Genomic DNA, 25,769 nt, shown 5'->3' with positions numbered 1-25,769 from the left:
TTCCATTCAGACACAGTGGACCTTTCAAGGGTTGTTGTTCATACACAGCAAGTAACATTATGGGATGAACTCAAATTTTTTAGTGTAAATAACGACAAACTCAATATAAAGTAACAAATTCATTGGCACGCGTGTTTTAAAAACTGCCCCTAAAAGTGTTTAATCTCTCACTTCCCAATAATAACATATTGGTGAGACTGGAGCGACTTGGCTGCAACAGTGTTTTCTCAGGTCATGAATGTAACATGTGTTCCCCCGAAGGGCGGGTGTCTAAACAAGGGGGAGGGGGATAGCGTGGGGACCAAGTGACGTCACGTTGCATAGTGTCCAGCTGTCAAGTTAAAGAGAATATATGGCCAAAGACAGGAAGGGTACGTTGTTGTCCTTAAAATAGCAGCAATCATTCAATTTCAATTTCATTTTTATTTTATTTGCATTGAAATTGTATTTTTTTACAAACCATAAAAAACAGTATCTCAAGGCACTTTAGAAAGAGCAAGACTGGTCCAGCAATTTTGCTTGATGTTGAGGCTTGATGTTTCTTCATGGCCCAAACCTTTTCAACAGTGTTAACAGTGCAGGTGCAGATGAAGCAGAGTTACATTTCTGATAAAATCATCTCGGTAAAGAATACATTTCATTCTATGAGAGGTTTGCTTTACTACAAACCATAGTGATGTAACACATTTTACAGACATATCGCACAGATTACAGGAGGCTGAACTGCTTCATACTAATATCTGTGTTTTGTTGGTAACTGTGTAATGATGGTTTGAAAGAATGAATTCATTTTTTCCGGAAAATGTGCTTTTGTTGGATGTGTCATTTTAGAATACAAATGAGATACAACTGTTAATGGGCGTTTCGTTTCGTCACATGGGCTTTTATTGTGACACTTGAAAGCGGAAGTCAGATGTTCCTGTTATACGGTCGCTTGTGGTTTCAGGCTCACAGACGAGTCACAGACGAGTCACAGAGGTACCGCCAACATTTGTCAGTGAGCTAACGTCGCCTTCTTCGGTCAAGTCGGACCCGAGCCTCGCTCAATGGTTAGTTGGAGTTAATACCAAAGTGAAACCCGCAGCCACTCACTGTGGCTAATGCTAATGCTGCGAGGGGCTACTCGTTAGCTGAGGCTAGCTTTAGTAGTTAATGTGCCGCTCTCTTTACGCTGGGTTACCTTTCCTTTATCGAAGCTAACAGGCTAGCGGACACGAACTGAGTTAGTTCAATGAAGCATGCTGCTCAGGATGTGTTCAAGTTATTACCAGTTGTCATTACAACAACCACTGGTTTATTGAATAGCGCTGAGTTAGCAGATTAACGATATCAGTGAGGAAACTGACGCTATCGCGTTCACTGTGGTTGCCTGACAACGGGAAATTAAAGAGACAGTATCATTATTAATTTGCCATGAATCGTAGAAAGTTATTATCAGTATAATATGATATTTAATTTAATTTATGAATGTATTTTATGTATCAGCTGGTTAGGCTCTTATCAGTGTAAAGGTGTGTTTTCCATGCAGGTGATTGAATCAATAAGCAGAGAGGAAGAAGTGGTGACTGACATCAGCTGCTGTCTGTTTGACATCAAATCTTTCATAGCTTCTCCATAACACACACGACTCTTAATGAAGCTGTTTATTAGGCTTAAGGAATTATGATCATTACCTCCTGTGGATAAAAACATCAGGTTTTCATCCCTGGAAACATTTAAACTTTTATATTATTCATTTGTTTTTACTGAATGTTCAAAATCATGTTCTTATGTGGCCTCAGCTGGGTTGTGTTACCTCGTCGAATGGAGATGGATGAAGAGCTGGAGAACTTCATCAGGGAGCGGAAGGCGAGAGTGGCAGAGGATAAAGCCAGTCTACAACAAGACCCTCCTTACATGGAAATAAAGGTGCCTTTAAATGATGGTTTCTCACTCATTGTTAATGAAGTGGTTCCCTTCTTACAGCCATTTTATTTTGATAATTCACTTGCTGATTTATAGCTCATTCAGTCATATGTATTACTTTTTAAGCCAAACTTCATAATGGTCTGAAAAAATCATACAGAATAAAAGGTCAGATACAACTAAACTAAAAAAAATAATACTAAAAAGAAGAGAAGCTAAAACAAGATATTTAACATGAGGTAAGTAGGCTGATTATATGTTATGATACCAGGAGGAGCCAGGAATCAGATGACTCTGTTCAGACTTTTCATGGACAAGTCTCCTGAATGAGCCAATCACAAGTGGTCAGCTCTAAGTTCAGGTGAAGATGCAACTGCTTTCAGTATTAGGGAATAGAAAGAAAGTACTGGATGATCGTTTAGCAGTGATCTTTTTTTTTTATTTATGCATGATGTTTCTCTATTTTTCACGGACAGGCAAAACCAAACAGAGCCTATGAGTTGACTGTTAAGGAGAACATCCCTCCCAAGTCTGTTGCCCCGAGGAAAGGTACATCACCACATTCACTCCTTTAATTCTTAATAGTTAAAAACTGAAGCACATACCTTACATGAACCATTAACGGTTACCTACAAAGTTAATTTTTGTCACGTAAACAATGCTACTCAGAGTAGATACATCTTTAAATTGGCAGCTGTCTTGTTTCGACATAAAACTCTTCACCTTGTTTCTCTGTGATATATAGATGTATGTCTTTTGTCAGAGGAGAATTTTGGGCTGCCGCTCGGTGTAGAATACGAGAGGAAGAAGCAGAGGCTGCAGCATGAGCTACGTTTGGACTTCAGGCACTACATGGCTCAGGTGAATGTTTCTATTTATTCAGGTATTTGGATGTAAAACAGAAACTTGAAGTCAGTTCATATATATCTTGCAAAGTTATCCACTTTAAAAACCCTGTAGCCAGAGCTGCAGCCAATGAAATTAGTGATATGATATAGATGATAGATAGATAGATAGATAGATAGATTACTTTATTCATCCCCGAAGGGAAATTAAGTCGTCATATATAAAAAATAGTACAGTATATATAGTATATAATATATATTTATATATGAAAGTAATTATACCAATATAATTATAGCAGTATATAGTAATAATAGCAGCAACAGTATATATAATAATAATAATAGCAACAATAATAACAACATGTACACATGTATAAATATGTGTATATAGACTTATCTATACAAAGAATATATAAAGAGTATGATATAATATATGATATATAGTACGGGTATAAATATAAGTATTTGGCGATACAATAGATAATATGATATACTATGAGTGTAAGAATATGTAGACTGAGTGTGCAAAAGACAATATTATTGTATAAAGTGATGAATTGAGACAGGTATATTTAGTGCAGTTCTGTGATGGTGGCTCTGACAGAGGTAGATGAGTTGTACAGTCTTATTGCGGTTGGGAGGAACGATTTCCTGTATCGTTCCTTAGAGCAGCGGGGTTGAATGAGTCTGTGGTTGAAGCTGCTCCTTAGCTTGTCCAGTGTTATGTGGAGGGGGTGAGACGGATTGTCCATGTTTGCCAGCAGTTTTGCCAGCATCCTGTCCTCCACCACCTCCTCCAGGGTGACAAGCTTAGAGCCAACCACAGACTCTCACATATTGATGTTGTATGTGTTTTCATTATTTTTTAACTCCTCCAAATTAGGTAGTGTATCCTTTGGAACTCAAAGGGTCCCCTAATCCATGTAGTGTTATTGTTGTTATCTTGAAAAACAAAGGATCACATCACCATGCTGTGTTTGCTGATTCAAGAGGGTAACGGTCATGAAAACACAGTAGGATGTCATCAATACAGAAACTCAGCAAAATCTCTCTTCCCATGTTCTGGATATGTTGTTAATCTGAGTGTCATGGAAAATGCAATAAATAGACATACAATATTTAACATTTACCATGTATGCTGAATGTGTTTTGAAGTTAAATATCAAATCTAGGAATCATTTACACTAACATTATACAGGTGGGTATATTTGAGGATCCATTGTTTGGATTGGGGCACGGCTATTAACTTCTTTAACTTTGAGATTCCAGCTGTAGTTTGATACGGAGGTTCACACCACTTTTATTGTTTTACCTGTCTTGAAGAGTAAATACAAAATGTTGGATCATGACAAAAAACGTTTTATGTTACAGAAAAAACTCATTGACCCTGCAGCACCTGGACCTTTAATTCACCTCAACAACAGGGGGTCTGTCAAGGTAACTTATTCTCTTTAGTGACACAATGACATCAGTTGATGTAAAAAATCTGATTCAGTTACAGGTATTTTTCTAAATTACCTAAGAACTATGAATAAAATAGATGAATAGCCTATTATTTCTGGATGGCTGCTAATCAAGGGCTAACTGTCTCTTTCATTCTTTATTGACTAAGGTCTATTGAAAGATCCAAAATGACCCTTTGTTTCCTGAACGTGTACACAGATGCTTAGTGTTTTTATTTTTTTAGAGCAGTGGTTCTCAACCTCTCTCTCTTTATTTTATTTTGAATATATTTAGTTATGTTTTTCTCCATCTGTCTGATGACCCCTAGAAATGATCAGTGATCCCCAGTGTGAGAATCACTGGTTTAGAGGGCAGTGATTCTCAACCGGGGCACCCATGTGGTGAAGTGGTCCTGCAGTTGTAAGGGTACACAGGAAAATATAGTGAGTAGACATATATAAGATGAATGGATATAGATCAAACAAAATAAACTAACTTATTGTACCTCAGGGTGGTCTCCTCATACCCAAGCATTGCCTTTTTTAAAATCATGTTTTTTCCAGCAACAGCTTGAAGACAGGACAGGCGTTGGTCCCAAACAGCGAGCCTCTTCTCGGAGGGATGCAGCCACCCTGACTGAAGACAGTAGGGGGCTGCAGAGGGCGCTGCACCTCGCAGAGGTTAAGACCTTCTGTCCTGAGGAAGAAGAGGCTTGTCAGCATTACGACAGGCTGGGGAGGCCTGTGGAGCTGGAATCAGAGGAAGATGAGTATTTAAAGAAGGAGCTGGAGCTGTTGAAAGGCAGAAGAAACAGATATACAGGGACTGAGGCCAGTCATGAGAAGAGACAAACCAATAGGACTGATGGCAGGTAGCTGGGGAAATATCCATTGTTTTCTTAATGTGTGTTCTTGAATGAATTGTTTGTCTGTATTCATCTACTTCACCATCGATATGGTTTATTTGCTCAGGGAGAAGAGGGAGAATCCATTCAGCTTTGCCAGAGAAGGCAGGAGATCGAGAACACAAGCCAAATATGTGGATGCTGAGTTTTCTACTGGTCTTATAATAGGTTAAAAGATGTTTTCTATTTCATAACTGAACATTTTGTTGTAAAAAAAACTAGGTCCAACATTTAACGAACATTTAATTATACTTTAAAATCGAATTAAGCTTTTTTCAAACTGTCCAAAGAGATAATCTCCTCTGTGTCCTCGATCTGTCAGGAGCGGCAGATACGGATGAAGCTTTGCGTAGGAGGAAGGAGCATTACAGACATGAGCTGCAGGAGCAGATCGCTGAACAACACAGGAACAAGAAAAGGTGCCAGACTAGCTTCTGAAAGGTTGAATGTCTTTTACAAGAGATGGGCAGCTGCCATCCAGGCTCTGACTTGAGGTTGAAATCTTGTTGAAGTGTCATTGAGCAAATTGCTGTGCTACCTCTTGAACATCCCTGTTTATGTGATAAAATACTTATCATCGATGAGTCTGCTTATCATTAATAATAAAAGTTCAGATTTTCTTCCACAGCAATGAACCCTGTACAAGTTGGTTAACATCCCATGTTTCTTGTAAAAATTTGACACATCCTATATTTTTGACACTTGGAACATGGAACACGTGGCAGTGTACCTTGGTTCCTCACTTTAGAACCACTGCTGTAAGACGTACATGTTTGTGTCCTTGTTTCAGGGAGAAGGATTTGGAGCTCAAAGTTGCTGTGACGGGGATGAATGATCCTGAGAAACAGGTCAGCCGACAACTAACTTTTATATAGTTTCAGTAAAACATAACTTTTAAAGGGCTACGTGTAAGTTTCTGCTGTTGCTACATGGCTGAAGTTTTGCATTACAAGCTGTATATTTACCTCTCTGGAAGAAGCTGAGGTCCTGTTCAGACATTAAAATGCTCTCAGGACACATTAGGCTGCGTTCAGACCTGAGCAGATTACTGGATAGTGTGATGTAATTGGACTTCATTTTTACTTTACTCTGTTCTCATACTGCCTGATCCGTCGATATCAGAAAAAGGATGATTTTCTTCTTATTTTCTCCCTCAATCCTCAAACCAGCCGGACCGAATCAGGCAGTTTGGACTAAGCAGGAGAAGATATCTTCAGGTCTCAGAGCCTTCAGCAACAGGAGAGAGCGAATCATCATCAACAGGTTTCCACAATAATGAGAAGATTGGTGTTCGAGAAAGAGAAACATCTCCTCCTGAGCAGCCTCATGTGGCCTTCCAGTCCCCGCTGCTTGAGTACAGCTCTTCCCTGGGTCTGGGAGGTGGAGGCCTGTCTCCCAGCAGTCAGCCGGCTGCCCCCTCCTTCCCCAGAGCCATGGACACTCCAAGGTATACATCAGCCTGCATATAGCTGTGGACAGGATTGCTGTTTTGATTGATATTTTAATTTTCATGACGATGATAAATATTGTATAAACTGATGTTTAGCTCTTATCTGTGGATGCAATCAATGCAAAACTGCCAGAAAATGAAAAATCACTGAAAGGTCTGGATCTGAACATAACCCTGTGTCTCCAGAATTCCTCTGTTTCCTCCACATCCTCCCTCATCAGTCAGAGAAGCCTGCAGGAGCTTGTATGCGGAGCCTCATTACTGCTGTTGCAACAGAAACCTGCTTGACCCAAACATGGCCTACTGTAAGTATAGGTTTCCTCTGTTACATGAGGTTAAAACACCTTTTTAGTGAATACATTTGTAGTGAGCTGAAATTATAAACAACTTAATTAAGTTGTATCATCATGATTTTACTGCCTTTCATTTTCCTGTGCAGATGGTCATTTGCCTGTTCCTGTTCCTGGCGCTGGCCAGCCCATCTCCTACTGGAACATGCCACCAGGGGCTGCTGTGCCCAGTCAGCTTGGTAACCACAGTCCTCACAGTCAGCACAGTGGCAGCAGCTTCCCTGAACCCCCATTACAGTAAATATCTCCTCTTCAATTTGAGCAGGGCTAAGAAAGCAGGGTGAGACAATTAATAACAAGCAACATCCAGGTGTCGGTAAAAGTTTTGCTCCTGTCAACTTAACTAATTTTCTCAAATGAAGAAATAGTTTTACTGCATATGTGTGAGCAAGAGAAGAAATATGAAAGAAGACACTTGTGTCCTCTGTGATAATTTGTCTTAAAATTTCTAAGCGATTAGAAGGGACACGCTAATGCTTATGTTTCCACAGGGTTAATATGCTTAATGTCCCCAAAGTTGATTAACCCACTAATACCTATGGTGAAGAATAAAAAAACACATTCTAAACCCTATAAGCATATATGTTTGAAAACAGCCTCCTAAAACCTCTAGGTTTTCTGAGGAGCTGACAGAATTGCCAACGTTTACAAAAACTTTAGTTTCTCACCCTCTAAAGCAGATAGAGATGTGGCATAAAACACAAGTGATAGTTAAAAGATTTTACTTTATTTTGAAATCATTCCTTTTTCCCACTCTACGTTGCTAAGATCAGCTGAAACGGTATTTGGAAAAAGTAAGAGGAGGAAAGGGAGAAATCTTGATAACATGTGTACACTATATTTCTTTGACTCTACAAACAGGCCCAGTAGCGAAGCTGCTATAGTGGACTCATGTAGCAGTGTTTTCCCTTCAGAGAGTTCCAGGTCAAACAGAAAGAGAATCCTGAGCTACAGAGACGCTCTCAAAGTACAGGTAGGTCAACTCCTTTTGAACCTACTTTTGAAAAACTCTATTTTCCTAGATCCGGGTAAATCCTCCTAGTGCCATCATCAATCATTAGAACAATTTTCCATAAAGAAAAATTTTTTTTTATTAAAATTGTTTTCCCCTACGGCCCGCCGCTGCAAAATTGTTACTGCAGCAAAGAAAAGTCCAACAATTTGCATGCATGCAGTTCGTTGCGTGCATCCTGATTCATGATCTGACATCATTGATTATTAACTAAGTCAATTAGATAGTTATTCTCAACAACAGAGACGGGCACACACGCCCTGCCCCCGCTGCAAAATAAAATCCTTGAAGAAACTGATTAAGTTAACTTATCATCAAACAAGTTCATCAATTGAATACCATGATTTTTTTGGAAAAATTATTATAAGACTATTGGACATTGATAGTTACAGATGGCAACAGAAATTAAATTTAGGTTGTTGGAAAAACACTTGTAAAGTAGTTTGTGTATGATCAGTGTCATCTTGGCACTGGTGCTTGGTTGGAAAGAGTACAAAGCAAGAATAGTGTTGATAAATGAATTCACTGTATCCTAGTCTGTGGTATGTTGGCAGGAAACCCCCTGGAGTGGGAGCAACGAATTTTACAACAAGGTAAAATAGATTAAGTTAAGACTCAGAGATATAGTGCAAGTTAAGTTACACTGTTAGATCCTAGTTAATATGTTGTTATAGTTGGTGGTAGAAGTATTTGTGAGCTCATGTACCAGTGTTAGTTCATGCTGCAGTGCCACCTTATTCCCCTCCCTCTCATTTCCCCTCTAAATAAAAATCCTCTCCTGCTTCCCAGCTTCCCAGCTTCCTAGCTTTAGCCAGGCATGTCTGCAACACACACACAATCACTGCAGGGTCACACAAACCTTTTCCACCTACTCGCTGATTACTTTGGTTGATTTCAATGTGGTGATGGTAATTGAAGTAATCCGAAGGATTCACTAAAAGTGAGTGGTCTTGTAGAAGACAATTCTAACACATGATGGACGCAAAACTGAAAAAACAAAATATCAAACAAATCATTTGATTCGATTTGCGCCTAAAAAAATTCACAAAGTATTCAGTTCCATACCTGTGTAATAGATTTTAATATTTTAGTATTTTCACATTTATACCATCGAAATATGAACTGCTCAATTTCCAAATGCAAAGATGAGAACTTTAAGAAATGTTCTCATAACATTTGTTGCGTCCAACAAATGTTTATTATCTTTTAATTTGCACGAGGCATAGAGCAATCACACATAGATCAATTATCAGTTAAGGTAAATATATTAAGCAATGATATAATTATAAAGCAATATAAATAAGAAAATAAAACGTATCTGCAAACTATTTCTGACATTTAAATGTGTCTGTCTCAGGAGCAGCATTTAAGTGTTGCACATTCTGCAACCAAGTTAGATATATTTTCAAATGAGAAAATAATAGTCCCTTTCTGTAAAAAATCTGCATTCATATGCAACCTCATTACTTTATAAAAAAGCTGTCGCTTAATATAGGAAATAGGAATATAAATGTTAGCCAAAATATCTAAATATTGCACGTTCAACTAAAAGATCTATTTGCTGATTTTCTTTCTCCACACAGGCTTCCACTATTTGATCAGCAGCAATACAAACAAATTGTGCAATTACTCCAAACAACAGAAGCCTTACTCTTTGGTTGTTTCAGTGACCTCTCGACTTCTTTTCAACACACATTGCAGTTTTGACAGATTTTTTTGTCAAGAAAACCAGCATGTAAACCATTGCTAGGTTCAGACACGAACACTGACACTGCTTTTACTTCATCTTCCACATTATTGTCTGGGAAAAAAATAAAAAAAGATAAACCAAAATATGAATTGGCTTATGACTTAATGCATTCACTGTGTGAGCTGGAGAAATCAAATACAGCTTTGGGGAGAATTCTGCCCTGATGAATAAAGTTACCCAGTGTTGTAAGGAATTCTGTCCTGTAGATCCAGGAGCAGCAGGAAAGGAGACGTCTGGAGAGGGAGGAGCAAGAGCGAAATGAGGCGCAGCTGGAGGCCTACTCGAAGAACCACCAGCCGTGGGGGCGAGGTGGAGGAGGAGCCCCTCTCAGAGACAGCACTGGGAATCTAATTGGTAGGTCCCAACTTGCAGTGTCTTTTTATTTTAAACATACAATGTTGGGCTTGGCAATAAACCACAACAACAACCTTAACTCAGGAGCAAGAAATCAGTCTTTATACTTACATCAATATCTTTTGTCACCCAGCTCTAAAACAACGCCTCTACAAATGTTTTTCTGGTTTCTAACTTACTGTTTCTGTTGCCCAGCTGATCTCCACCAGATGCACAGGCTGAATGAGGAGGCCTACACCAACCCGGAGCAATCGCAGAGGAAAGCTGCTGCCACCGTGTTGGCACGACAGACGGAGCAGCCTGAGCCCATCGAGAGAATCTCCGGTATTGACCTACTTAGCAATGACAGCATTCACGTTTAGAGCAATATTCCAGCTGTTGACCTTATTCTGATTAATACGTTGTTTAGGATTTGATGTTGAATTGATAATAGAATATTCCATTCGTCACCGTTAACATGTTACAGATCACAGTCTGATGTTTACATCACAGTGTCTTTTTTGTCTTATTCAGGTTAATATCAGAATACTGTTTCCATGTAAATAGTGTTTTACAATTGGAGCGTTATACAATACTTTTTATTTGTGTAGTGCTTTAAACATTGCTCAAAAACACTTTACAGGATTACCAAAAACAGAAAACGGATGCATTTTTTAAATTATATAAATATGATGAGAATATACACATCATATTCACACCTTGAAATTTTAGATACTTGTCACAACAAATGTATTGTTGGGGTGACTACAAAAACACCAATACTGAGAAAATATAATGATACTCAAATGTGAATTCTTTCCACACAGTTGAAGATGTGGTCTGTCACTATCTGTAGCTCATTCACATCGAAGTACAAAAACTTAATATTTGCTTCTCACCTGATACCTTAACATTATCACCAAAACATGGGTCTCAAGATCTGTGCTGCATCTTTAGCTTCAGTTTTATCCTTTTCTTTTATCTTCAATCATTTTAGAGAAGAAAGTTCTTTGGATCAACTCACAGTTCCTTCATGTGTTCTTCTGTGTGCAGGTTTCACACACGTCCATACCCCCCAGTTTGCCAGAGGCAAAGTGTTTGCCAACCAGCCCACCCAGCACCATCTCCATGAGCAGGACACGTACAAGGCTTGTCTCAAACAGCAGGTACTGCTTCAAACAGGCGGTGCTGCCTTGTCTAGCATTACTTCTGCTGCCAGCTGAAAACCCTTTGGAGGTTCTCTTCTATTCAAATTGAACCTGCTGCCTGTGGAATCATGCAATTAAAAGTTTACTAGAGCTTTTGCTTCCTTCCTCAATAGAAAATGATCCCAGTCGGCAAGTGATGTTCATTGGCTTTATGGTTGCTTTTTTTTGTTTTTTTTTAACAGATTGAAGAGAAAATGCGTAAAAAGGCAGAGGAGAGGGAGCAGGCCAGACAGGAGGAGGAGAAGGAGGAGAAGAGGCTGGCAGAGCAGAGAGCTCGTATCCAGAGGGAGTATGAAGCAGAAGAAGAAAAGAAAAAACGAAAGGAAATGGAGGTAAAGTACTATAGAAAAGCACTTTTGCCAGGTTTTTTTTCTTTATGTAGAAAAAACCTGATCCTTTTGTACTAGAATACAGGAAAACAGTATTCATCTCTCACTTCCTGTCACTCAGCAAAAGGCCAAGAATGAAGAGCTGATTCGATTGGCTGAACAGAGGAAGAAGGAAGCCGAAAGGAAGAAGAAGGAAGTAGAGGAGAAGGAAAATGCAGCACTTAGAAGGCAGAATGAGATGGAGAGACAGACCCGGGTGGAGGAGGTTAGTCTCTTAAGTCAGTCAGAGGTTATAAATGTCGCTTCCGATACATTTTTGGTTAATTTCCCAGCCATAGGTTGAGTGCATGTTTCAGCATGACCATGCTACTGTGGCTTCATCCTCCACTCTCTACTTCATTAACAAGATGGCCGCATTTGTATCTGGGATATTTTTTTCTCCATTTCTGAATAGTGGGAGGGAGTGGAGACATGTCTTTAATTTTTATTTACAGTTTATGCTCTGACCTCAACAAACGATACAAATTAGCTTGTTAGAATAACCTTTTAATGAAGTAAACATAGATTTAATAAATGTTGTGCTCTTATGATGCAGTAATTTATTCAGTAACCAATTTCCAACCCTAGCTGTATAATTTGGAGGATATACCTTTCAGGAATTTTCCTGTTCTTACACTGACACTACAGTGACAATAAAGTCAGATTGGAACATAATCATCTTCTCCCTGATATTGACCAACGCACTTTTTCTAGAGCAGCAAAGTTTTTACAGTTTTGTTTCTAGTTGCAACAACACATCACTAGGAGAATAACTACTTCTGCTTTTCTTCAGATAATTATGATGGGTGTATTCATCTGAACCCTGATCTGCTCCCAAAACAACCGCTAGACCACGGATGGACTATGTAAAATTAGATTACAGCCATAAATACATAATATTTCAACATTCAATCAATCAAATTGCACATTTGACTGCTTTTCCATCTTTGTTGATTAAGTTGTATTATTGTTAGATTGTCCTTTGTCTGTGGATTGATCCAATTCAAGACAAACTGAAACAGAGGACGACAAGCATTAAACATCAGGCTGTATTCAATTAACCACGGTCACACATAACGTTGTTATTTGGTGACTGTCTTTTCTTCAGGTCTGCAGGGAGCCTTCTCCTCCAATCCCCACCCTGCAGAGGAAACATGGGTCACACCGATACACCCCCAGACCCCCTACTGTTGACAGCCAACGTTCCACTGCTCCCCTGTCTGTGAGTGACACACACACTGACTACACCAACTGCATAAACAGCACAAAATGCATCTCTGAAGATCTATTTGGTTCCATTTGACCTGTTTTTGTTCCTCAACAACTTCCTCTTGGATTAATAAATGTGTTTTCTCCATTTATTTTCATACCTTCTCTATTATCTCCGTCTGTGTATCAGGAGTGCTCTTTGTCTGGTCTCCAGTCACCTCCTGTGCCTGCTCGTAGGAACCAGCTTCGAGCTACAGGTACTATATACACACACTTGATCTATATGTGTCAGTAAAGATTGGTAGTTATAAAAATAATTTAAGCAAACATCCCCAATCTGCATTGTCTTAGTCCCACTGCTCCACTGTGTGTGTGTGTGTGTGTGTGTGTGTGTGTGTGTGTGTGTGTGTGTGTGTGTGTGTGTGTGTGTGTGTGTGTGTGTGTGTGTGTGTGTGTGTGTGTGTGTGTGTGTGTGTGTGTGTGTGTGTGTGTGTGTGTGTGTGTGTGTGTGTGTGTGTGTGTGTGTGTGTGTGTGTGTGTGTGTGTGTTTTTTCAGGTGACCAGCGTGACGTGTTCAGCGAGCTGTCTGCTTTGCGTCGGCATCTTCGCTCAGAACAGAAGCGGTTGGAGCAGGACGAATTGGAGGAGTTAGACTCTCCACTGAGAGACAGGTCAGGGCTGGCAGATGCATCACACTGAAACATTACATTTATCACATTAAGTGCAGCATTTTGTGGACATACCCCACTGAGGTCTCTACCTGTACTCAATGCCCCAGCCATTGGATATTGTTATGGATCAGTCTCCTGGACGATGTCTTGATTTTGATCTGCTGATCAGAGCCAATACAAACTGTGTCTACTGCTGAGTCATTTGATTGTATCCATTCTGATTGCAGACAAAGCCAGATGTGAGCAGGTTTTTTGACTAGTGTAAAATGTGCTTACGTGACTAGAGAAGTTAAAACGGATAAACTTCATAGTTGAATTTGATGAAGCAACAGCTTAAAGAAACTGTTCATTATTTAAAGCAGTTTGAAGTAATGGATCAACAGGTGAAATAGATAAATTGCAAAAGTGAAGGACAGAAGATTGAAATAAATGGTGATGTCATCGAAGTGCTAATTCAGTTGTGTAGTCCTGGAAAATCCTGTGTTGCACTTTTCTCTCAGATTTTTTGGGTAATATTAAGTCTAAGTATTCTGCTGTGCCATTGGAGTGACATGTTGTGTCATTGTAATTGTCCAGACATCAGGAGCCTCCCCTGGTAGATGTGTTTGATATGGCCAGGTTGCGGCTCCAAGCTCCAGCTCGAAGACCCAACTCCAGAAACATTGAGCCCAGAAATCTGCTGCGGATCCACGACTCCCTGCCGCTCAACCACACAGGTAGTACGACGCTATGAGGATTCCTTAACTGCATATCGACATTATGGGTCATAAAATGGTTGCTATGTTTATTTGTGAGTCAGACAGGAAGTCAAGGCTGGGCTCCTGTGACGTTCCACTGGAGGAAGTTGGTGTGAGCAGCAGGAGAAGATACGACCACAGGGATCCATGTCAGCAGCTCAGCAGCCAGAGGACGACCGTGCTGGACGGTTAGAGCTGCTCGCCTATCATTTTTTTTATTTGAAAACTGGAGAATTCTTTTCTAATCTGGATTTTTAGGATTAAATGGTGTCTATGTCAACATTATCTGAACAGTGACGTCCACAGCTCTTTGCATTTACACTTTTTTTTTAACAATGTACTGGTTGTGTTCCAGATTATTTTGACCTGTCCCCTCCACATCAAAATGATTATCTGGTGAGTCCAAAGGAAATAATTTTGATTGATTTTGAAAAAGTTTGATTTAATGCGCCGCCTGTGCTTGTTTAATTCAACTTCAAAAATTCTCTACATGTTACGTATTCACTGTTTCCATGAAATCTAACCATTAGTGATCAATTGTAAAAATGGTTGTGTGTGTGTTGCAGAGGAGTGTGATGGGGCGATCTCCAAGGGGTTCTCTGCTGGAGTCGGACAGAGTGTTCATTGGTGAGTCCCACAATACATTGCTGTTCAACCACACATCTGTGTAAGATCCGGCAGCGTTGTGAACATTATGGTTCACATACTTGGTATTAAATGGATAGTTCAGAAAAATGTAAATTCACTCATTATCTACTCACCACTATCCCGATAGAGGGTTGGGGGAAGTGTTTGAGTCCACGAAACACATTTAGGGTTCCAGGGGTAAACAGTAACCAGTAAATAGCGACCTCTTCTTCAAACGAAAGAAGAGTAAGCCCCAGCATTCAAATTCAACTAGAAACGGTGTCATTTACAACATCACTTTAACCTAAATATCCTCTGATATCCTCCTGCCTGCAGCGGAGTTCATGTTCGCAAGCAGACAGCGCAAAAGCTCTCGCGTCTATGCTCTCCCCCAAGGCGCACGTGACGTCATCGGCGCTACTCAGCAGTAGCCGCAGCGATGCTTCCAGAAGTAGTGATGCTACCGGATCTAATGATGCTACACCACACCTCGCGCGCGCCCTTGGGCTACAGCGCGTGTGCAGCTTCTGACCTTAATGTGCCCAAACTGATCATTACAGCATCTGCTACTGACAATACCTATGTAGCTCTATGGGATAGCATTTATTTTCTTTGGTTGTTTTTCTCTGGTTGCAACATTAATATTTATCCGGTGTAAGTGAATCTTCAAAAATTGAAATGAAACAACTTTGCTTTGGTAAATGAAATAGAATCAAAATTGGGAAACAAGCGTTAAAATCCATCCTTAGTACAGACATTTGTCAGTGTAGTGTAGTGGTGGGGAGTTTTCTACCTTTCACAGCACACAACCATCCGAAACTCTCTGGGCTACTTCAACACAGATGGATTTTTTATTATCAGCCTAGTGGTGAGACGTGGGTACAACTGATTATAGTGAAGCATATCCTCGAAATATGTGTAGAGATGTCTAGGACAAATGTTTTCTTATGTGTGTGTGTAGAGCCCCTAGGTGAGGCCCTTATACTGCCGCCATACCCAGACATCCAGAGAACCTCCCAGCTATCGGCCAGGGAGAGGAGGAGGCAGGCCAAACAGTCCCAGCATCCTCAGGTACCACGTCACACAAAACACACACCTCACAGGTTCCTGACGTATGTTGTGGTGCAGCCGGCAAATTCCAAACTTCTTTTTGCTTTTATCATGATGTCTTGTACTGTTTTCCTGTGGTTGGTCCAGGATCGAGCTGCTTCCAGCCAGTATATCGGCCAATATGACGACTACTCCACTCACGCAGGGACCAGGCCGCAGCAGGAGGTGGAGCACAGCGAGGGGAGGAGCCCAAACAGTGCAGGGCATCGGACGGCTCTCAGTCGTCGTGGTAACAAAGCCGGTGAGACATGATAGATTCATCCTCTGCTGGTCGTTGTGTTTTGTGTAATTATTTCAGCTTTGTTGTAAGAAGATGCACTGAAGCTTATCTTTCAGGAAAGTAGTGTAGTGTTTTTTTTAAAGGTCTGAATTAAAATTCGCAACTAGAACTTTAATTTCCAAAGCTAAGAGGTCATTATATTCAGCCAGCTTTCAAATAATTAGATTGTAGTTGAATAAAGAATAACACAGCAAATATGAAGACCTGTATTTATCACCAAAAAGCATCTGATAGCTGATGGAAGTGTTTTTTCTATTATAGCAGAATAAATGAGTTTCTATCATGAGTTTCTCTCTGCCTCCTTGCCGGCGACATACAGTGGCCGGGGATCAGTTCGTCCTATTCCCTTGAATGCAATATCTCAAGAATGCCCCAAATTTGGTACAAATATTCACTGGTACTCAAGGATGAACTGATTCGATTTTGGTCAAGGTGACAACACAAAGCAAATGTTTTGTCTTGTGAAGGTGAGATCTCTGTAACACCATCAATGAGTCCTTTTCACATTTGGCACAAATGTTCAAAAATTAACTCACTTGAATTTGTCAAGGTCACAGTGGCCTCACAAAGTAAGTATTTTTCTTGAACTAGCCTAAGATAAGTATGAGGGAATGTCCTCAAATGTTTTACAAACATTCACTTGAACTCAAAGATAAACTGATAAGATTTTTTAGCCTGGAGGTCAAAGGTCAAGATGACCATGACCTCATGTTACTGTGAATGTGACATATTTAGGACTGCCCATAGAGAAATTGATGTCATCTGGCACAATTCACTTGGACTCACTGATAAGTTGAATACATTTCAGTGTCAAAGGTCACTTGGACTTAGACGATGTTTGATGGTGTTTTTGGCCTCTTGAATCTGATCTCTTGGTATTTGTCAATTTTCCCATGGGCCTTGTACTTTCCACTGCTTGATTGAAAATGCAATGTGTACCAAAGTTTACAGATGTAATACTTTTAGTGTTTGACTCTGTCGCCTTGCTCCTGTTCTTCAGGACCAGTGGATCTGTCTGATGATGACTCCTCCCCGACTCAGTCCTCTTCTCGCAATCTTAACCATCAATGCTCCATAGAAACTGTCGTCACAGATCCCTGGATGCGCCCGGGGACATCGGACACCCTGAAATGTTTGGACCGTCCATCTAGGAGGGAGCGGTTGGCAACGTAGGACTTTGTTTCCGTGACCTCTGAGCTTCCTTGTACTCTGGAAAGTCTCTTGTGACATTGACTCCGCTGTCTTTAAAGCTATGGTTGTTTTTACCTCATGGATTATGGGACGGACGGCTGTGTGAAAAATGTACTTTTGTAAAAATCATTGTTTACATCATTGACAACATACATGTTTGTATGGGCCATTGTTTGGCTAATGACTGAATAGATTTTATTAAATTATTTTAATTATTAATAGTATTTTCTCCTTTTGTGTGACGTAACCAGCCGATCTGCCAATGGGGTGACAAGGCATCATCCTGCTTACATAAGTTACCTTTTCTAGACAACACAATAAACCTCCATCAAGGATATTGCACTTTTTTGCGCGGTTTGTAGTTTATTTATAAAAACTACTGCACAAATTATAACGAAACTTGGGGTAAAACCTATAAAAACTTGGTGCAGAACCAGATCAGGGGGGTTATCCATGGAATTTGGTGCAGATCCAAATAAAAATCAGGATCCAGGCATAGACTGTGTATAAAGGGAAGACTTTTTGGCCTTGCAGAGGTCTGCTCTCTGTTAGTGCCTTACTCATTGAAATACACAAAAACATATATATGCTGAGTTAGATAGACAGATATTTATAAACAATAGACAGAGATGAACAAATTTAAGTAACAAACTAGAAAAGACATAGAATTGGAGATTTATTCACTCATACAGAGAGTTGAAATGATCCTTCAGTTTTTGTAATCAGCAGACGTCACAGTGCACAGCCACCTACACACACAACTAAGATGGTGAACATGGGAGGCAACATGCTGCCAGCGGGACTGTACACTCCTGTTTCCGGTTGTTTCATATAATTAAATAAGTTAACTCCACCAGTATTAGGAGCTTCCAGCCAAACGGTTCCAGTTAAACAGTAAATGTTCTCATACCCCAGTGAAATCAGCCCCAGTCAGTCTCCGAGCAGTCATTAGATGATTCTGTCTGTGGAGCAGCTCCAGGATCCTGAGTGTAGAGGGGCCCAGAGAGCCAAACCAAACCAAACAATGGAAAACAAGAAAATGAAAAGCTGCAGAGCCTGGAGCTGCTGGTTTATCACCCGTCTTCCAGGTTTGAGTTTCTGACTAAATACTACATGAAAGCTGAGTTGTTTGCCAGTGAAGATCTGACTGTCGGTTTCTTTCACTGGCTCATTTATTCAATAAATCACACAATAGGGAAAGGGAACGAATCCAGGGTGAGGATTAGCAGCCAAAAGAGTCTAACACTGTCTGTCCACCAAATTCTACCAAAATATGGATTTAGACAGAAATACAGAGGAGCCTTCTGCCTCATGCTAAAATCATTCAAATAATCGTATTTCTCTTATCGCTCTACACTCAATTCCCCATAATGACAAAGTGAAAACATACATTTAGAATTGTTTGCAAATGTATTGAAAGACTCACACCTTTTACTCAGAACTAAGTTGAAGAATCTTTTTCAGTGACTACAACCTTAAAGGGTTAGTTCACAGAAAAATCGTCATCTGTCATCCAGGTGTCCATTAGCCCGACATTCAAATCAACTCAAAACAGAGTCATTGACACCAAGTATTTAGCCCCTAAGGCATCATTTTAAATTTGGTACATATTGTCACATAGAATGAACTGATTAGATCCGGGTGGTCAAAGGTCAAGAGCACAGTGGCCTCAAGACATGATATCTTTTGAGTTTTCACTTGAACTTAAAGGTGAACTGATTGCATTCCAGTGGTCAAAGGTCACAGTGACCTCATTTGAGTCTGGGAAAAAAAGGATGTGTACTGAAACTGCTGTGGCTGATGGAGAAAGAAAAATCTCTGTAAATGATTTTAGTCTGAAACATACTGTTTGGATAAAGTGAAGGCGCCTGAAAACTCACTGACTGTGCTGCATCTGGTCCGATGACTGAGTGTGAACTGAATGCAGTGATGTGTTTGCTGTACTGTCGTGAGGCTGCAGAGCTTTGGAGTTGGCTGAGATAGTGGCTGACATCATTCCACACATAAAAAACACATGTTGTAGTGGAGGCCATTGTAGTTTCCTGTGAGAGATTTTTTTTTGCATGTTTGAGAACACACACATCCTCCGGCTCTCTCTGTCTGACTCGCTGTTTGGCATGATCAATCTTTCTCCTTCTTAGCACCATCGCTCTGCTCTCATCGTTCATGCTCTCGATCTCCCCTGTGCACACACGCTCTCTCTCTCTCTTTTGCCTGGTGGAGCACCGTCGCTCGCTCCCTTCCCTCTCTCTCTCGCTCGCTCTCTGTCTGTATGAGTGATGACCTTCTCCGGCTCTGGATAGGAAGGAGGATAGAAGCCATCTAAACTCTGCTACGCCCCCATTACTCAACCAGACACCCCAGTGTCAATACACACACACACACACACACACACGCACACACAACAACCCACACACACTGCATCCCACTCAGCATTGCACTGACTCAGGAAGGCCACAGCAGCATAGCGTGTCTAGCAACTTCATCCAAAAATTGATTGTCCAGGCAAAAACTCCTCAGCTGGTCGAAACAATTTATTGCGCCTAACAAATTTGATGCTGTTTAACTCTCCAGCAGCCCAACCCCAAAAACAGGAGACGGACAGACTGCCCCTTCCCATCCATCCTGAAGGGTAGCCAGGTCACGTGACAGCTTCTTCCTGCCTGCAGCTTCTCTGATGTGAAAGAGGATTCAGATTCTTATTGTTACCGGGGGAGCACCTCTAGACGTCCAGATCAGTTAAATAGCCATGGGGAGTAATACTATGTCTATACAATATCTACTTACATGTAGACCAAAGTTATTTTCTGTTTGTTTTTACCTTGAGTCAGATCAGCAGAACAATGTGAAGTCTGTTAACGGTTGCTGGAGCTAATGTATAGGCAGCTTCTATCTGAAGTCATGTGTCTGGCCCTTCAGTCAAAGGTCCAACATTCACTTTTCTTTTAGGGTCATTACCTCCACCAAGGAGGTTATATTTGCATCTGTGTTTGTTTGATTTTTCCTTTTGTTTGTTAGTGAACATGATTATATAAAAACTATTAAACTGATTTCCATGAGATTTTGTGGAGGGGTGCAGCATGACCAAAGGAAGAAGCTGATAAACACACAAATCGGACATGTTTAGGGGACTGATATGTATGGATGTGTGCAATTTGGTGCAGAGCCGAATAAAAATGCATATCTAGTAAATTTAAATGTGTTTTTTTAAGGGGGCAGGCCGAGGTATGTTGAATATTGGTGGAAGGGTGGGGTAAGGGCCAAGGAAGAACCCTCTAACTTGGGTTTGGTTTCCACCTTACATCAGAGGGAAGTATCTTTTTCTTTACCAGCTATAAATATTGAATGATGTGCTCTATGGCTGCTAACTGTATCTGTCTGCTGTTTGGTGCTGGGCGGTTTGTGTACAATGGGTTCATCATTTGTTAAATACAGCTGGGGCTGCGAAGAGCACTGATGAGAGCCGTAAGAATGAACCGAAGCAGTGAGGTTGGCTGTAAAAGCAAAGACACCCGAGGGAAACATGCGGAGAAGTACTGATAGTGATTTGCTCATATAACAGCATTGATATAGTGGTCAAATGCAGGTTCACACCAACAAGCTGAGGACTCAGAGATTTGTTCTTTAAAAAAACAAGATTATCTTTTACTGACACTGTAACAGCTCATCACTGGTAGTGTGTAGGCCTATCTCTGTCTTTAATACACTGCTACTGTACGTTTAGAATGTCTGATCTACTGTAGTCACTTTTAGCCTGTTGTGAGTTATTTCTCTCACTAATGTAAAGCAGGGTTTTGTAAATTTTGTAGCAAGAAAACAAGAACAGTTTCATGTGTGTACCTCCACACAGGGTTTCATGTCCGAATCCACTAGGACACCTGAACGCCTCGCAACAAAGTGGCACATCACATCTTACATCATGTCACTCCGCCAGTGTATGTGAGGTGTGTCACATTATATTGATCCACATCTAAAAATAGAAACAGTAAACAACATGTATACTGTGTACACGAACAATAAATGAGATTATGTAAATTCTCTAACACAAAACTGGGGGGAAATAATGTAATCCACTCAATATATCTCCACAAAAATGACTCTCCTCTTGCATTCTTCCCTTGCCTCAGATGAAATGACTCATGTCGAAGTTTATGAAAATTTAAACTCTACCCTTGCAGAGACACACTGTCCCGAACTCTAGCTGTCAATAGAAAAGAGTTTTATCTACGTTACATTTATACTGTTCACATTTTCCATCTCTTTCTCCACTGAAGGCAATATATAATCCTCCGTTGCCTTAAATTACCCCAGAATGCATCTATCCACTGTGTCCCTGTGGGTTTATGTGTGAGCATCACTGGAGACAACACACAGTGTGAAGGACTTCAGTGCTCCTATTGGACAGTATATGAAGCTCCCATTCATTTCTTCTCAGCGTTATGAATCCCTCACAGGACTAATGAATGCCATAGCTCACTTATGCTAATCAGGCTCTTGAATTAGCCCGCCTCTGGAGTGGTCTATTAGTGGAGATCACGGTGTAATGGATGGTGTTATGGCAGCAGGGCCTTCTACGGCTTGTGTGAGTGTATATCTATAGGGATCTGTGGATTGAGGAATTATAAAAGTTTTAAGTTCCAAAGTAGGAATCAAATCAAATCCTTTTTGATTATGATCTTCATCACTGAGATTTATTTTTATTTGTAGGTACCATGCAGAGCTATGGGAAGTAATGACATCGCCTCACCACAGGATGGCAGTGGTGTATTGTGCAGGGCTATTTGCCATTAGCTCTTATTTTTAAGCGTCTGAATAAACACATACCTCAGACTGTGAGGTAACGTATTCAAACACAGGGGCCGGACTGGGCTCGTTTCAATAGCCACACAGAGGCTGATTAGAACGAGCAGAAAGAGTGTACTTTAATGTTCCCTGACAGAATGCTGCTCACAGTGTGTCACACTCAGCGGCTCCTGCAACATTTCCCTTAACTCTCATCTTCTTTGTTTTCTCTTGTCGCTCTCTCTTCCCCTCCCTGCCTCATATCCCTCACTCAGCCTCTCCTCTCTCCTCCTCCTCCTTCCAAACCTCCTCAAGTTCAAGCCGGGAAGCATCAAACTAAATTTTGGATCAATTGTTTTATTCATTCTATACAAAATCCCTGCTATGCCCAATTTAGCTGATGCAAACACACACACACACACACACACACACACACACACACACACACACACACACAGAGACACTGCACACTTACTGCACACGCCTATCCCTCATCTTACATCTGGGATGTAGCTGACAAATGACAGCGCTACTTGTCTGCCAACCCCGTGTCTTTTGGTCGGCAGGGTGTGTGTGTGTTTGTGTGTTTGTGTGTGTGTGTGTGTGTGTGCGTGTCCGTGTGTCTAAGGGAGGCAAAGAATCGTTGAGGGACATGGGGAGATGGAGGGGAGCTTTGGCAAGATTCATGTTTTCTGATTGGTTGACGTGAACATCCTGCAGAGTTATGGATTTTTGACGGAAAGATAGTTTGCTTCGACCGTGTCGCTCAGCAGACGATGACAAACAGGTTATTTTCCTTATATACGAGTTCAAACTGAATATTTGTGCTGGTAAAATGTGTTATTCGGCCATTGATGGATTTTTCCTGGTGGGGGACGGGAACAGGTGATAACAGCAGCACATGAAGAGGAGAGGAGGAGGTTACAGGGAGGTTAAAGCTGGTCAAGGTAAATGTCTTGTTCTGGCGTCAGACATTCCATCATATGTGAGCACTTTCAACACCTTTGCAGACTACGCTAGATCTGTGTCCATGAAGTTCACCCATCCCTGGCCCAGGTTGCAGGATCTAATTCTGGGTTTTTAAAGTAACTCACACAGCTTTCTACCTCACCATGTCCTCTCTTCCTTGAGGATCCCAAGGCCTTCGGGCCATATTAGGTATGAAATCCTCCTTTATTGTATTGATCTGCCCTGGGTCTCTCAATCCAGCATAGACCAAAGAGCCTGAACAAGGTTCCAAATCAGGTGCCCAGACAGACACCCTAACTGGCTCCTTTAGACGTGAAGGAGCAGCAGTTCCCAGCTCTGTATGGATGCCTGAGATCCTGACACACTATTGATAAGGTTGAGCCGAGCCACTTTGTAAAGCATAAACTAACCTCATGGGATCTTAAACTCTCAGTCACATAACTCAGGACCATGGGTGAGGGTTGGAACATAGACGTGCAAGGGAAATAGAAATGTTTGCCTCCAGGCTCCTCTCTGTCTTCACCTTAACAGTTTGGTACCACTTTTCATATCTGTGGTGCGGCAACAACCTGACCGATCGACCTCGCGTTGCATCCTACCCTGACCTGTGAAGAAGACCCAGAGAGAGGTCTATTTCCCTTGAGCCTGTTTTTGCAGCAAGGTGTCAGCATGACAGGACCTCAGCCTGAAATCTGATTGGCGCAGGTCGTCTCCATACAAATTTCAGAGAAGTCCGATAGGTGCTCTTGTAGTTAGAACACCTTTAAATCACTCAAGGTGCAACATGTAATGATAACATTGTATAATACAGAAGGAGTTTGTCTTGTCTGAGATCAGTTATGCGGATTTGGGCTCTCACAGTGTGCACTAGCTTTTAGTGTTGGAACATCCCTCTCCAGGCTGCACACGTGGTTTAGTCCTGTGGCTGTTTCTGATTTGATTGTACAAATATTATGTTACACAGTATATTTTTCCCCCTCTGTGTTTCAAATTTGCCACCTGTGCATTGGAAGGGTTCCACACACTCTCCAAAACCTGGACACTTATAAGAGAGTACTTTTTCAGTAATGGAAACTTCTCTCCTGGATCTATCTTTATTGTCCGGAAAATTATTTTACATTCTAATTCACCTCAGTGGGTATTTTGAGATTTTACTGATAATTGGTAAGATGTTATATATAAGGAATAGGCCATTTAGGCATCCATGGGCCTAAAACACCATAGGACAAGAAAAGCATTCAGGAATAAGTGAGACACAGAATTATGTGTCTATTGAAATAAGGGGTGGACAGTGCAAAATGATTATTAGGGCAATAATAATAATAATATCAAATATTAATTAGCAATCAACAGACACCACACAAGTTGATAAAACACTTTATTATTACACTCAAAATGTTGAGTGGAGAAAGCATGAGATCCCTCTGAAAGGTGAATGCTACACAAGGACCACACTGTTGTTGAGCCCATGTGGAGCTCAACAAGAAGAAAGACATTCGGAGTGTTTTTATGTACATCAGCATTAAAATTTGACAACCCTTTTCATCATATTGCTCCTTTGATTAGCCGCCACACACACACACACACAGGTAAATGCTTCTCGGCAGCTGGCTGTCAGGTCACTGGGGGCACATCCACGAATGCTTGGGAGCTCCTGCTTTTATTATTGTTCATAATTATCTTGTATTTAACGCCTCATTTTAAAAAATCCTTTAAGATGGGAAATGCCACTTCAAGGCCTCTGCTCTGATCCGCTGCACCAGGACTCCTCTTCCGAAGTAATATGAAGCAAGGTAGTTAATCGCAACCAATCAGTATCCACAAAGAAATCTGACGTGAGCAGAGATGCACATGAGCCCATGTCAGGTGAGGGTTCTGATGATGGAGAGACGGAGTGAAAGAGAAGAAAGAGGAGAGGCAGCAGAGATCAGGTAAAACCAGATGCTTTAATTAGCAGGCTAAGGGATGCCCTTAGCCCAGTGTGTGTGTTAGTGTGTCTGTCTGTGTGTGTGTGTGTGTGTTTTGCATGTGTGAATGTTTGATGGCTTTAATTAGTTGAAGTGTTAGATAAAACACGGAGGAAAATCAACAAAGTGACTTCTCCAGAAAGGTTAATAACCGCCCCCCCTCTTCTCGCCGACTCTCCTCTGCCCTTTCCTCTTCTCTCCTCTCTGATCCTTTCTTCCCGAGCGTTCGCGGCGGAGAGACAGAGAGAGACAGAGGAAAGGAGAGCGGACCGCGGGATGAGATGGAGGCAGCGAAGACGCACAAGAAGACAGAGTAACTCTTTAATCACACCGGCAGCTCAAGGTGCCATCAGCTTTATTAGCTCCAAACGCCACGCGCTCACACACCGACACGGCATCCGTCTGCTGTTCTGAAGCGCCCATATTGAATTCTGCCCTCCAGAAACAAGGGAGAGATTTAGTTCCAAGCCTCTCACTCTACAGATTACAGGTAGAAGCCCAGAGATTACTGGGAAACTAGATTTGAGTGTCTGGTTTCTGATGTCTCGCCTGTGGCCCGAGCCACCTCAGAGGATTGTTTCCCTCTCTCTCCTCCGCTTCTAGGGTTGCTTTACGGTTGTTTGGGACGGCGCAGAAGGGAGACGGATGGGACTGCTAT

At 41.2% G+C, this 25,769-nt stretch overlaps 1 protein-coding gene across 2 annotated transcripts; it reads left to right on the top strand.

Moving 5' to 3' along the window:
* Nucleotides 1-935: 935 nt before the first annotated feature.
* Nucleotides 936-17,740, top strand: LOC133959303 (centrosome and spindle pole associated protein 1-like). Of its 2 annotated transcripts, XM_062394422.1 has the most exons (29): nucleotides 936-1,049; nucleotides 1,782-1,908; nucleotides 2,382-2,454; nucleotides 2,669-2,766; nucleotides 4,122-4,187; nucleotides 4,757-5,064; nucleotides 5,165-5,265; nucleotides 5,420-5,516; nucleotides 5,888-5,945; nucleotides 6,267-6,544; nucleotides 6,734-6,852; nucleotides 6,987-7,134; nucleotides 7,759-7,870; nucleotides 8,464-8,502; nucleotides 9,866-10,013; nucleotides 10,209-10,337; nucleotides 11,046-11,158; nucleotides 11,383-11,532; nucleotides 11,651-11,794; nucleotides 12,677-12,790; nucleotides 12,968-13,034; nucleotides 13,334-13,448; nucleotides 14,025-14,164; nucleotides 14,248-14,373; nucleotides 14,541-14,581; nucleotides 14,752-14,812; nucleotides 15,774-15,883; nucleotides 16,010-16,163; nucleotides 17,203-17,740. In XM_062394422.1, exons 2-29 carry the CDS (start codon nucleotides 1,804-1,806, stop codon nucleotides 17,373-17,375), a joined length of 3,387 nt encoding a protein of 1,128 aa, XP_062250406.1. In that variant the 5' UTR covers nucleotides 936-1,049; nucleotides 1,782-1,803; the 3' UTR covers nucleotides 17,376-17,740. The 2 variants fall into 2 exon arrangements, with proteins under 2 accessions (XP_062250406.1, XP_062250407.1); XM_062394423.1 differs by lacking the exon at nucleotides 8,464-8,502.
* The last annotated feature ends 8,029 nt before the right edge of the window (nucleotides 17,741-25,769 follow it).

This window comes from Platichthys flesus, chromosome 8, assembly GCF_949316205.1.
Source record: "Platichthys flesus chromosome 8, fPlaFle2.1, whole genome shotgun sequence".
In the NCBI taxonomy this organism is placed as follows: Eukaryota; Metazoa; Chordata; class Actinopteri; order Pleuronectiformes; family Pleuronectidae; genus Platichthys; species Platichthys flesus.
This window is presented reverse-complemented; position numbering and strand designations above follow the sequence as displayed.